Raw genomic sequence first — 14,092 nt, 5'->3', positions numbered from 1 at the left:
TCACACCTGATGATTATTTCTTGTGTTGCAGTCAAAACGTGAGAATTTTATTGTTTGATATGTTTATTATTTTTCCTACATGACTTTACCGAAATAACTAATAAATGACTAATTCACTACCATCAGGTTTCAAATTCACAAGCTTTCACTTGCAAGCCGAGTGCTCTCACCACAGCCGTCTCCTGACCAGAGTATGCAACATATTCCTCAACAATCTCCGCTGTTGTTTACTTGGTAGAGTGAGGGGGTAAATATTCCACCTGAAGACGGAAGCTTGTGTTGCCTCCGAAACGTCATTTTTATATTATTTTTATTTTACTTTCATTAATTTTAATTTTTTACCTACATGACTACCGAAAAAACCTAAGAATATGAATCCTTGCAGTCACGAAAGCTTCAAATCTAGAACTGAGGGGGTAAAGCCTCACCTGGGCCTCGTCCACCTCCAGGATGTCTGAGAGCTCCGCCTCGGTGATGTTGAGGATGGAGGCAGCGAGGGACTGAGCTCTGCTCGCCGAGTCCGTCCGCGCGACCGTGTCGCTCGGATGCGCTCGCCGCAACAGAGCGTGCGTCTCCCGTGTGTGACGCACAAACTCCCCCGCCAATGCCTGGCTCACGCATGCACGCACGCACGCACACGTAACATTCACAGGCACAGATACGTGCACGAACACTCAACTGCCAGGGCAGAGGTCACAGACAGGTACACACCAATGTGCACTCGCATGTACGCAAGTATGTACGCACTTCCCCGCCAAGGCCTGAATCACACACGTACACTTACGCAGAGACAAAGATCCATATAGCCTTAACGGACTGTTGGCGCAAGTGCTGTTAGCAAGCGCCTATCAAGGTCGGTAGGGCACGCGAAGGTGGCCAGCACCACGCCCTTCGCCTCTCAAGTGGTGAAGTTTACACACCGCACCAGGTGCTCCCCACAATGCACACACATTATGCGTGTGCATATTTGCGCACGTGCACACCGGGCCAACACGCACTCAGGGAGAGACCAACACGAAGCATCGCCGCGGGGGGTTCTCCCCACCCCGCGGACCCCCGCACCTTGACGAAGTTGGCGAACTGGGCGGTCCGCGATTGAGACGCGTTCAGCTGTTGGTGCAGGTCACGCAGCGTCTGCTGGCTGTGGCTCGCCAGCTCGTGCAGCTGCTGCGACGCCGCCGCCTCCAGCTCCTCGGCCGCCCCCTCGGCCGCGCGTAAACGCTCGTTGTGTTCGCGCAGCTTCTGCGTCTGCGGGGTTGATAATGCACAGCGGACACGTGGTCCTTAAGCAGATGATAGGTTTTCTGCTGTGGATTGAATTAGTAAATACGGTTCGGCATTTATAAAAATCGAGGGCAGCGTTTGACGGCGCAGCTGTAAGTCTCCTCTTCGGTCCCACCTTCTTGTCCAGCTCCTCCTTGGCTTTCTGGTAGAGCTGCTCGTACTCGCCCTTGGCCTTCGTAGCCACGTTCAGTCGCTGCTTCATCGAGTCGAGGGCGACCTTCCTGCCGCTCCCCTCCTCCGTGAGGGATTTCACCTGGACGCATCGCATAGCGAGACATCGGACACTTTCGGGGTGACGGGATCCACTCAAACTTGCGTGTTTTTGTAGTTTGCCTGTAGGCAGTAGGGATGAGTTTACAACATCTATGATATTAAAAGGCACTTTTTATTTTAGGATAATTTTCATTAAATAATTTAACTTGTGACATCACCCAATGACACATAAGACATTTGGTGGAAAGCACGGATAGTGGTGTCACATCAGGTGATGTTATATTTTTCAGATTAATCAGACACCAAACATTTTTTCGGATCATCTTAAAATGTTAAATAGGCAAAATAATGTTCGTAAATTAATCTGCTTTTCGTCAACATAGTGTTAGTAAAGCATTTGTGTCAAGTTGTGAATCCGTGTCTTTCTGCTACTGCAGTGCGGCGCAAATGTTCCCCGCACACATTTAACATTTCTCCTGAACAAGTATCCATGCTGCAGCCAAAGCTCCTCTCAAAATGCGACCCACAGGTTGAGAACCCCTGGTGTAGAGTGTGTGATTGACGCGTTAGCGCGAGAGGAGCAGCCCGAGTTTGCGGAGTTGGTGCTCCGGGCCGCGTGGGCTCGTTACCGACCTTCCCCTCCAGCTCGGTGAGTGTGGCCCGCTGAGCCGCCTCGCTCAGCTGTGCGCCCTTCACGCGCTCGCGCTGCTCCTCCAACAGCTGACGCTTCATGGCGACGTCGCGCTCCCCACGTGTCACCCTGCCCCGTGGCACGCGCACACACACATCGCCTCATGAGAGATGACTCCGGAATCATCACTCACTCGCTGAGGTTCCAGCTACAAAAGGGGGAAATTAATCCACTCGTACGAGTACAAAAAAATACTACGAGTATTTTTCTCATTCACTGCATATTGAATACAGTTATTTTTTAAAGTATGTTAAGGTTGGAGGTCGTGGGTGACTCGGGTCAGCGCTGAGCTTGCAGCACTAAGATCCTGGGTTCAAATCTAGGCACATTACTTGGCAAAAATTATCATCTTTTATGAGGTTTCTTGGTCTGGGTTTTTTTTAATTTACTATCTTTGTTTTAACCAGGTAATGGCCACTGAGCTATGTAGCTCTTTTTCAGAAGCGACCTGGCCACAAATGATAGCTCAATAAAGTGGCTTACCACATCGAAACGTATAGCAGCCAAATACTCTAAACGCCGTGATGTTGATTCTAAATGTGGAGGGAAAAAACGGAGGACCGGGAGAAAAATCCACACGATCACGAGGAGAGAGACACCGCAGACTCCAAATATACAGCAGCAAGCGTCAGGGTCGGGATCGAACCCACGATCTCCTGCATACCAGGCGAGGTAGTTAACATCTCCTAGCCACCATGATGATGATGAGAGAGAGAGACACGCAAACTTAACATATACAGCAGCAGGCGTCAGGGTCGGGATCGAACCCACGATCTCCTGCATACCAGGCGAGGTAGTTGACATCTCGCTACCGTGGCGCCATCTAGCTACTGTGATTAACTGTCATTGGCATGTGAATTACATACAATGAAAACATCACATTTGTCAAATAAGCCAGAGAGCAGATGCTGTACGAGTTGAATGACCGCATAGCCAGGAGGGAGAGCTGTCTGTTGGGGATGTTCAAGGGATTGTGTCGGCAGTGACGGTCCACATTTCAGCTTTTCATTGTATCGAGCGGCACGGTGCGTGAATCGACCTGCACTGGCGCACAAATCTATAACGGAGACGGGAGGACAAACGCCGTTTGAAAGAGACCACACAGCCCGCACGTACGGAAAGCTTTCAATTACAACTGCACGTTCACAAATACACATTAAAATAGAACAATCTCGTGCACACAAGCGCCAGTGCCCTCTTTGCAATCGGTGGGATGAGGAACTTTTAGCAAACAGTTGATGTTTTGTGTAATGCTGTAAAATTAATTTGCATGGCTGCAGACATATAAATGTGACAAGGCTGTAACAGTGAGGTAGACCCATACGCGGGGCCTCCTTGAACAGACAAATTGTTGTTGTTCTTCGTCGTTTGTTTTTACCGATGTACTGAACCACTGTGCCACCAGTCCCTACAACATGTAGCCTACACAGTGTGTTGGGGAAAGTGCTGTTAGCAAACCCCTACAAAGACTGGCACGGCAAGGGGTTGGTGTGGCCAGAACCAGGTCTGGCTGCCATTACCTCCCCAGTGTTGATGTTTGCACAATGCAACCAGGTTCTCATTTAAGGATGAGCCAACTTGGAAGAGGTCCAGAACCAGTTCAGATAAGCACCACTAATGTTAGCTGTGGCCTGGAATCGAACTTGAGGCATCGGGTTCGTAGAGCGATGTTCTAACATCTTCACCACCGCTAGCCACTACACACACGCACACAGATGTGCACTTGCGATCACTACACACCAAACCCATCCACCGTGTGGCTCGGATTTCCTAACGAGCAAATCAATGAGGCAGACACTTGCTGAATCAATGACATAGATCTGTGCATTGTGGCTCAATTAACAAGCCACTGCCATTACCCTCATTCCAACAACGAACATGAGCTTCCAGAAAAGAAGCTGTATACAGCTGAGTGGAACCACCATCTATATTCGAGATCTTCAACACAACACGCAAGAGTTGCTTGGTAATCAACCTATATCACAATTGCTGTTATTCACAAATAAGATTATTTGCACTTAAAGAGGGTGGGGATTTCCTCCAATCTTCAATAGCAGGCCACTTTACAGCTGTACTAAATTGGTGCTCGCTAACAGCGGTACTTGTAGTAGTGTGCCTGAACCTCACCACATCTCGCCAGGTAGCAACTGTATTGGCCAGTCGGAAAAAAATCTCTCTGCTCAGCTGCTGTTGGCCACTAAGCACGATAAAAGCTTCTTAACCATTCTAAGTTTTTGTGACTGCAAGGATCCATACTCTTGGTTTTTTCGGTAAAGTAACGTAGGTAAAGAAAATAATAAATAAATAAAATCACGACGTTTCGATTGCAACACAAGCAATCATCATCAGGTGTGACAACCACATTGCTTGTGTTGCAATCGAAACGTCGTGATTTAATGTATTTATTTTATATTTTCATTACCTACGTGACTTTACGGAAAGAACCCAGAGTATAAGCTTCTTAACCCTTTCCTGTTCCGATGACGTACATGTATGTACACCATCAGTTTTTTTCCCAATTCCATTCTGATAAACTTATGCGTACATTATCAAAACAAAACCGGAATAAAATAATAATTAAAATAACTTTATCGGTACAGAGGCTCCCACAAGGCCATGCGGGAGGGCGTGTGGCACAGTTTGGCACCAGCTATCGAGTGTGGTCGTGTCGCTGCAGTTATCTACGGTGAGTACAATGTCTTTGAAAACAACGGCGCTACACCTCTCTAAATAAAATTAACCCTGAGCCGCTCGTGCATTCCGAGATTCCGAGGTGACCAGAACACCGACCCTGCAACATGCAGACGCCTTCGAATGGGAAAGGGTCCCAGAGCTTGGGTGTCCCATCACGGTGCTGAATGATGTTGCAAACCCAGCATCACAACTACCAGCACCATCATCATCGTCGGCAGTCATGCTGTATCTACTGTTGGATGAAGCATCCTCACAGTTTCCCTCGCCGTTTGCGTGAGAGGCTGTGGTTTCCTGGTAAAAACGCACTTGTCTTGGAGCTCTGAGATGTGCTTCTCCTTCTCCTGGAGCTCCATTCGCAGCTCCTTGATGGTCGCGAGTTGCCGAGACATCTCGCCCGCCGAGCCCTGCACGCGCAGAACAAAGTCGGTTTGTAGATTATGATTTCAACATATACCTTTATTATGTTTTTCTCTGCAGCCGTTGGAAGAAATTTCATGGCCAAAGGCGCTTATATGAAGCGCTCTAACCACAGGATCACGTGGCTAGATTGTTAGCAGAGATCAGCGACAAGTGCCGGAGATACACCTTCAGCCAAGAGAGGCATTCCACATTTCTATGCCAAACAGCAGTCTTAATAGGGCAAGGACTGCGGACTTGTCATCAAGTGGCGCAGCTTCACCAGGTGGTGCTCGTTTTAATAACACAAGGTGCACCTGTATCTGGCCGGTCACACCGTGGAAGTTTTGCGAGTTAGAATCCCGATGGAGCGGTTCGACCTCTCACCCTGAGCTTGAGCTGCAGCTGCTTGATCTCCGCGTCTTGGTTGGGTGGCGGGGCTGGCGGCGCCACAGCGGAGGCTGGCGGAGGAACCGGTAGCGCCGGAGACGGTAGGCCCCCCCTGACCTCGTCTCCGCTTCGCTCCAGGACTCGGATCTTCTGCTGCAGCTCGGACACCTCGGCACGCAGCCTCTGCACGATCGCACGCACGCGGGCACAGCTAATGCAACCGTCTTCTCACTGCACGTGAAGCCCGGTTCACACGCGCACGTACGCGCAATGTACGATGTTTTGTATGCCGCAAGGACACCCAATTAACCTACAACTGTCGCGGAGCACTAGTGCCTGCTGTGAAGATGGCCAGGGTGAAAGAGGGCATTACAGACAGTGGGGAAGTGAAGCAGGTGGAGGAGCATCCTCCCCCTTAGCGGAGGTGTGGAGGCTTTATGAGACGACAGGCGGGCAAGGAAGGGAGTTCCAGACAAAGGTGTGCAGGAGATGAGGAGGAGTGACCTCTCATGGACAAAAGATCACTGGGAAGTCTTGAGAGAGAGAGAACAAGGTTCAACTTCAGTAAGGAGCACAGCAGAGGAGAGGAAAGCGAGCGCCCATCAAGCAGGAGGCGTAGAGAGAGAGAGCTTCCCTGACCTGCGTCGCGAGCCGCTGCATCTCGGCGCGCTGCTGCGCCTCCGAGAGCCGCGTGCCGAGCAGCGTGGCGTGCTCGCGCAGCCTCGCCGCTGCGCCCTGCGCCTGCAGCCGGGCGGAGCGGAGCACGGCGACGCGGCGCTGCAGGGACGCCACGCGGCGCCGCAGGGCCCCCGCCACGGCCGGCGGAGGCGCCCGGTGTGGCGGCGCCGGGGACGCGTGGAGCGACGCCGCCTCGTGCTGCACGCGAAGGTGCCGCCTCCACCGTGGGTAGCAGGGCTGAGGGCGCGAGGGAGCACGCGCGCAGAGAATACGTCAAGGGTGGTAAAATTCACCGATGTTCTGTTGGGTATAGCTGGTTGAGAAGACTATTTATAAGTCTATGTCCAGCTTTGTCAGCCGGGAAACGGCTTCAGTTGATGTGTGGCGGATTGCTTGATGCATGTTAGTTTGCTACTGTGAGGTCTATGGTTTGGTCAATTAAGGGCCGAGGCTAAGCCATGAGTTACTGGTTAACACCAATAAATCCCTGGGTTATAGGCCGAGGCTGTGTTTGCGAGTGTATCCGCGTGTGGGTCTGACCCGTGCGGGGCCGCCCTTGGCCGTGCGGGGCCGCGCCGTGTGGTGCCGCGCTTGGGACGCTTGCGCAATCAACGAGCCCAGGCTGCTGCTGGGAGTCGTCCTCTCCGTTGTCCCCGAATCCGTGTCGCTGCTGCACAGAGGGCAAGGCAATCACTCGAGGTGACTCACACGCCCCATCACGTGAGGGAAAATCTCTACACGTCGCCAAACGGTGGCAACTTGTGGCTATCAATTGCAGGAGGCTACCGACTCTGTCGTGGGATTTACAACATTAGCAGGTGAACTAGCTGATGAATGAAACATGCAATGTGCAACTTGCCCCCGTAACTTTATCATTCTGAATATTCCACAGTGAATTAGCAAACCTCGATCAATGTCTGCTGATCAAGCACCATCTGCTACTCTCCCATCAGCCAGGGGTGCCGGGGCGCAGCACCTGTAGTCGCTCATGTCCTCCCATCCGTCCTTGCTGAAGTTGCGGAACGTGTTTCCCATCTCCCGGATGGATCGGTTCAGCACGGCCTGGTGGTGCCGGAGGTTCCCGCTGCGTCTCCTGCCAGGCCTCCTCTTCCTCGCGGGGCCTCCGCTCCCCTCCGCGCATCTCTCCGCGAGTCTCTCCGCGAGTCTCTCCTCGCATCCCTCCTCCGCGTTCCCCTCCGCATCCCTCCCGAACGCGTCCGAGCACGGCGCGCCCCCGCCGTGTCGTGCCGTCGATCGCCGCTTCTCCGCTAGCGCCGCGTTCTCGCGCCGCAGCTGGCGGCAGCGCTGCCTCAGGGCCCCGTGGCCCTCGGCAAGCGCCAGCCTCTGCGCCTCGAGTCCGTCGAGCCGACGCTCCAGCTGGCCGCACCGCTCGCTGGATTCGGCGCCCTCCCGCCGCAAGCGCGCCACTTGCCGGCGAAGCTCTGCGTTGGCGTCAAGGGCCCGCTCGCCATCCCGCGCCCGGCCCCGCAGCCCGGCGTTCTCCTCCTCCAGCCGCTTGAGCTGGCTCTTGAGCCCGGCCATCCTTCGGCCCAGATCGGAGTTCTTGCAGGACGTCTGCTCCAGCGTCTCCCGCAGCTGAGCGAGCTTCTCTTTGAGCTGCGAGCTCTCGCGGTCGGCAGCGGCCGTCTGCCTCGTTCTGTCCTCCGCCATCCTCCTCAGTTTGGCCACGGCGGCCTTCAGTAGACTCCTCTCGCCGGCCAGGGCATCGCGGGCCTCAGCCAGTCTGCCAGCTTCCCTCTCCACTGCCTTCAATTGCCGTTGCAACGCGAAAATCTGGAAGAGCCAAGAAAACGTCCGTCAATTGAAGGCTTGCCAAGGCTGACGGGATGGGATCAGAAATGCCAACACTGCTGAGATGCAGGGGAGCTGCGCTTTGTTGGAATTTATTTGTGAAGGGACCTGGAGAGCCTGGACCCCCTCCCGACCTCCCTCCCTCATTCCCTCCCTCATTCCCTCCCTCCCTACCTCCTGACCTCCCTCCCTACCTCCCTACCTATGCTCCCCCCTCAACCCTGACCACTTCCTCCCCCGACCTCCACAAGCTTCAGTCTTGCCCCGATATACGAACCCCCTGGCAGTCACTGCTGGTGGCTGCGTCTTGAGTGCTGCTCGTGGTGGCTGGCAAAGGCAAGGGGGGGGGCACCTGCATCTGCTGCGAGTCTCGCATCTGCTCCGGCTGCAAGGAGCTGCTCCCCACCCCGCGGTGCTCCAGTCTCCACAGCAGCTCTGCAGCAGCAGCAGCAGACGACAAACGGCAGAAAAGACGACAGATTTAAGACGGCGACAGTCGCTCTCCAGTCTTCTCCACGGACATCGCCGACCGATGCTCGCCACCATTAGCATCACCCCCCCCCCACTCACTGGCAATGCCTTTCAATCTCGCCGATTATTCTGTCAACAACAGTTGCAGCCAATTCAAATAACCTAATTGACAGTGCTTAGCACACTGCAGTGTGACACGGTGACCTGAGTTCGATTTATGGATGTGGCTAACATCAGTGGCGAGAGCATTACCTGAAACGGTCCCGAACTACACTCCCCCCCCCATCCCCTTCACCAACCCATGCCTCGGATAAACAAAGAGCGGTGCGCGGTCAATATTGCATCTTGAACACCATTAAAGTAAACTAAAAACTATTTAAAAATATATTTTACCAGGTAAAACCCACTGAGCTATTTTTCAGACGCGACCTGGCTATCACAAATGATAGCCTCAGAGAAGTGGCGTATAGTGTGGAAACGTATAGCAGCCAAACACTCTGATTCTAAATGTGGAGGGAAAAACTGGAGGACACGGAGGAAAATCCACGCGATCACGGGGAGAATACGCAAACTCCAAATATACAATTGTCAGGGTCGGGATCGAACCCACGACCTCCTGTATACCAGGCGAGGTAGTTAACATCTCGCCACCGTGGCGCCCCGATTGTCGAAGAACACAAGACTCCATACCGTCGCGCTCATGATGCAGGCAGTGTGAGAGCTGAGCCAACGCGGCGCGGTCTGTGGCTGCCTGCACGCGAAGGCGATCCAGCTCCTCCTGGAGACGCAGCCTGTGACAACCACGGCCACGAGAGAGAGAGACAGTGCACCATCACACGTGGCACATGCACCATACAGCCAGCAGCACCGTCATGGGCCCACTGACACACCGAATGCAACAAACATACCTAGCAGCACACACGCCCACCAAGACCCACACAGACAGAACAAGCACCGCACATACCCACAATGATATACATTCACAATACAAGTATTGCACACACCACACAACGCATGTTCCAAACACACCCTGCACTGGTCATATACGGCAACATGCATCACTCACACTCAATAACACCATCACACACACACACACAGAGCTCAGATACACACACCCAGCAGCACCTTCACACATGGCACATGCATCACACATACCTATCGGTCACCACATGACACGAACATACACACGCAATAACACAAATGTAACGATTCATTGATTATGAGCCATTCTTGCAATTGGATACATACGTAAGTAAAAAATCATGCACGTGAGAATAAATAACTTCTGCTTCATATAGTTCGTACATTATTGGTTCATAAAAAGCCTGCAGGTACATGCCATTGCTGCGCAATGTAAAACATATATACACATATCAATTCATCTTCTTGGTTCTTTCGGTAAAGTCACGTAGAAAGAAATTAATAAAATAATAAAAACATAATAAAATAATTCTCACGACGTTTCGGCCACAACGCAAGTAGCCGTCTTCAGGTGAAGAACAGGTCTGTCAAGGAGACAGAATCTGAATGACGGCTACTTGCGTTGTGGCCGAAACGTCGTGAGAATTATTTTATTATGTTTTTATTATTTTATTAATTTCTTTCTACGTGACTTTACCGAAAGAACCAAGAAGATGAATCCCTGCAGTCACGAAAGCTTTAAATCGAAACATATCAATTCGTGAAGCCATAACTGTGACAACTCATCGGGTTGTGGAGGGCGAATCGTTACACCCCCCCACCGGTGTCCGACCGCCGTCTCACTTGTCGGCCTTCAGCTCGTGGTTCTCCCGCTGGACGAAGGCCAGCTCGTTCCACACGCCGTCGCTGTCCTCCTGACGCAGCTCGTGCGGCGCCGCTCTCTGAGGCCCACCCTTTCGGCCGCCCCTGCAGAACAAAGCGCCGCTGCCCGTGACCCCCGTGTTGTATATGTTGGGTTATGAAATTTTGATGAAAATATAAAAAATTAATAATTTTACGAAAAATGCGCAAAGCGCATTAATTATGTTAATGTGTGTATTAACATGCATAAATTATGATCATGTGTGTAATTATATGCATAAATTATGATAATCGCGGAGATAATCGTAGTAATTTATGCGGATGCTTGCGATTATGTTACTGTGATCAGTTATGAAAATTAGGCTCAGCTTCGTTTATCCAGTGTTATATCAATCAGGATAACACGATCATCATCGATTAAACGTTTATCGATTATCTTAGTGTGTTGTTATTTTAGGTCTCCAGTTTCAGATCTCATCACAGGCTACAGTTCTCAAGAATTTACTTTAACATTTTGCCTCCCTCTATCTGTGAAGTTGTCAGTCTCACATGTTTTTGTTTGCATATGTATCTCTCCATCCCTTCTCTCGAATTGTGAGGGTTTCCCTTTGTCAAGGATTTTTTGTTCGATATCCATAATTTTTGTGTGATCAGTCCCTGGACTCTGTCCACGTACCCAAGAGTGTGATTTACTGTTACTTCCATATTTATTCTGTGGATCAACGTTTGTGAGTTTCGCTGGTGTCGCGAACACTGATTTCTCCTCCTTACGATGGTGTGAGGACATTTTTCCTCGTTTATTAGAGACGATTTCTCTCCTGTTTCCTTTCCGAATTTTTCCTCATTCCACAATCCCTGTCTGTATGCCTGAGTGGGAAGGCATGAGTCCTGTCCTGCCTTCTCTGCAGTTTTTGCATCGTGTTCGCCTTCGTTACATTTTATCCAGTCAATTAGTTTCCCTCGGGGTGTGTTCGTGTTATCGATACAGCTCCCTTCCCATATGTCTCTCTGACTGTACTGCTTTGCAGAGGTGTGGACTCGAGTCATGTGACTTGGACTCGAGTCAGACTCGAGTCATGAATTTGATGACTTGCGACTCGACTTGGACTTGCATAACAATGACTTTGTCCCACCTCTGCTGCTTTGTAACAGATCGATCGGTACGTTTTAATACGAGTTCCCAATACCCCGTAATCCATTAAAAAATTATTCTTAATCCTAGCATCTCAAGTGTGGCGGGAGTTACTTTGACATTTCCTTTCAGAGTGCATATAAAACAATTATCTCACAGAGTGTAGTCAATTTGACTCGAGCTATTCTGTTATTTTCCGATTCAGAGTGCGTACCTCTAACACCATTTATCACAGGATGCAATCGGTTTGATACGATATTATCTTAATTCCACTGTCTCTGTTTCAACCTGCTATTCTGGGTTTTAACCTTAGAGGGCGTTTTTTTTTTGTTTACGCCCGTTTACAATCACCATGCAATGTTCGATCACGATATTCTGTTTAACATGTAGTGATTCATTCCTTCATCCATGCAAAACACTGTCTGCGTGAGATCCCGGACGATGCCACCCATTATGTTGTATATGTTGGGTTATGAAATTTTGATGAAAATATTACAAATGAATAATTTTACGAAAAATGTGCAAATCGCATTAATTATGTTAATGTATGTATTAACATGCATAAATTATGATAATGTGTGTAGTTATATGCATAAATTATGATAATCGCGGAGATAATCGTAGTAATTTATGCCGATGCTTGCGATTATGTTACTGTGATCAGTTATGATAATTAGGCTCAGCTTCGTTTATCCAGTGTTATATCAATCAGGATAACACGATTATCATCGATTAAACGTTTATCGATTATCTTAGTGTGTTTATGTTATTTTAGGTCTCCAGTTTCAGATCTCATCACAGGCTCCAGTTCTCCAGAATAAGACAGTTTTGCATGGACTTGGAAGAAACACTCGAGACTTGGTGTTAAGCAATTTTAATTCTAAACAAGCACATGACACTCTAGTATGCGAAAGCGAGTATACGTCAATAAATTCATGGGCAAGATTATGCAATTAACGAAATTGAATGACTAAAACATTTCTTCTTCATGTAACTCGACGGCAGCAACTGCTTTGCACGATCAGTTGGTAGTGAATGCACCACCTCGAAATGGCAACCCTTTTTGAAACGCAAAGATAAAATTTTTTTTTAAGTCTTATTCGTGTGCGTGCTGTGTGTGCGTTGTCCCCTCGTAATATTAATTAAATTCCTTAGAGCCGGGAGTTGTGTCGTTAGCTTGCGTGGTGTGGGAGGATACAACCCGCTGCCAGCGAAGTTCCTCTCTGGGTTGGGCGTGGCCGCAGCGAGCCCCTGCTGCTCCCTCGCTCGGACGTCTCTGCTTGTGCGCTCTCTCTCTCTCTCCACTGCTGGATGACGAGTTGGCACGATGCTCGGTGACGCCCGGTGACGTCCGAGTCGTGCTGGTCTTGCGCTCTCTCTCCCTCTACTGCTAGATGACGAGTTGGCACGACGCTCGGTGACGCCCGGGTCGTGCTGCTGCTGTGGCTCTCTCCTTGATCGTTGCCAGCTTCACACGGACACTCGCCCTTGCTTCAGGCTGTGTTGGCTTGTGGCTCTGGACGATGCGGCTGTGCTCACTGGGTCGTTGGTCGGTGTGCGCCTCAAACACACTGCGCATTCGATGGCGCTGTCCTCCTCCTCACAGCCGTTTGACCAGGCTTTCTCCACTGCTTCGCGCTCTCTGCTTTGCTCGCTTGGCGATCTCCGCCTTTCCTGCGGGTTGTTCGCTGGTCGTCACTCAGACGAGGAGCGATGCTTCGTTCGTGGCAGGGTGGACGTTGGCGTCTTTGTTGGCTTCACTCGCAGCTCGGCGACTCAGGGTAGCGATTCTTCTCAGGTGGTGCAGACCTTGGCTTGTTGCTGCACGTCGCTACCCCGCGAACCTCGTCATTCTGGATGACGAAAAACTTCTTCGTTGGCGGTGACGAGAGGAGGTGGAGCCGACGCCCCGTGACGAGATGGGGCCCAGAGCCCCTAACGATCTGCTTTGAATGGATTTTTCCCCGGCTTATATCGGGAAATTCCACTCAGTTTCCCGAGTTGTTCAAAGTCTGTCATAAAGCCTTCCTGTGGGGGTGAAGTTGTGCGTCCGTGTGTGTCTTGTCCGTCCGTGTGTGTTTGTCCGTGTGTGTTAGTCCGTATGTTTATTAGCTTTGAAGACACAGCTGTGTAATTATTCTGGAAGGAGGGGTAAGTTATCCATTAACCAGACCGACGATTGCGTTCGCATCGAGTTATAAAAAAAAAAATATTCTAATCCATGTTTTTGTTTCTGAATAATATTTGTCGCGAAAACCTACGCGTTAAGCGAGCTTAATGATTCCCTCCCTTGCTCGGGAATCATATCTTTTGTCTCGCACAGCTCAAGTTGTTTGGTTTGGAAGTTGAAATGCGACTTATTTGCTGCTTAGTTCCATTGTGACTTGATTGCGAGCGACCCTGATTATGCCGTAACCGTGTTCACGGTGTTTCATCATGGCCCGATCTCCCCATAAAAATGTTATTTGCTCGCGTGTGCAATTTTTGCTGTCCGTGTTGCGGGGAGACAAAGACGGTTGTTTCCACGGTGGAAGCACCCGGCGCATGCG

At 50.5% G+C, this 14,092-nt stretch overlaps 1 protein-coding gene across 1 annotated transcript in view; it reads right to left on the bottom strand.

The window, feature by feature from the left end:
* Positions 1 to 14,092, bottom strand: part of CNTLN (centlein) — a 32,088-nt gene that overhangs the window by 2,776 nt on the left and 15,220 nt on the right. Inside the window, exons 13-24 of the mRNA XM_078874589.1 lie at positions 10,394 to 10,516; positions 9,320 to 9,420; positions 8,511 to 8,593; positions 7,323 to 8,140; positions 6,887 to 7,016; positions 6,308 to 6,583; positions 5,666 to 5,851; positions 5,189 to 5,286; positions 2,131 to 2,257; positions 1,400 to 1,537; positions 1,063 to 1,248; positions 429 to 608 (exon numbers count right to left, since the gene is read on the bottom strand). Coding sequence (XP_078730715.1) covers positions 429 to 608; positions 1,063 to 1,248; positions 1,400 to 1,537; positions 2,131 to 2,257; positions 5,189 to 5,286; positions 5,666 to 5,851; positions 6,308 to 6,583; positions 6,887 to 7,016; positions 7,323 to 8,140; positions 8,511 to 8,593; positions 9,320 to 9,420; positions 10,394 to 10,516 — 2,446 coding nt within the window. The remainder of the gene's footprint in view (positions 1 to 428; positions 609 to 1,062; positions 1,249 to 1,399; positions 1,538 to 2,130; positions 2,258 to 5,188; positions 5,287 to 5,665; positions 5,852 to 6,307; positions 6,584 to 6,886; positions 7,017 to 7,322; positions 8,141 to 8,510; positions 8,594 to 9,319; positions 9,421 to 10,393; positions 10,517 to 14,092) is intronic.

This window comes from Lampetra fluviatilis, chromosome 39 (assembly GCF_964198595.1).
Source record: "Lampetra fluviatilis chromosome 39, kcLamFluv1.1, whole genome shotgun sequence".
Lineage (NCBI taxonomy): Eukaryota > Metazoa > Chordata > Hyperoartia > Petromyzontiformes > Petromyzontidae > Lampetra > Lampetra fluviatilis.
This window is presented reverse-complemented; position numbering and strand designations above follow the sequence as displayed.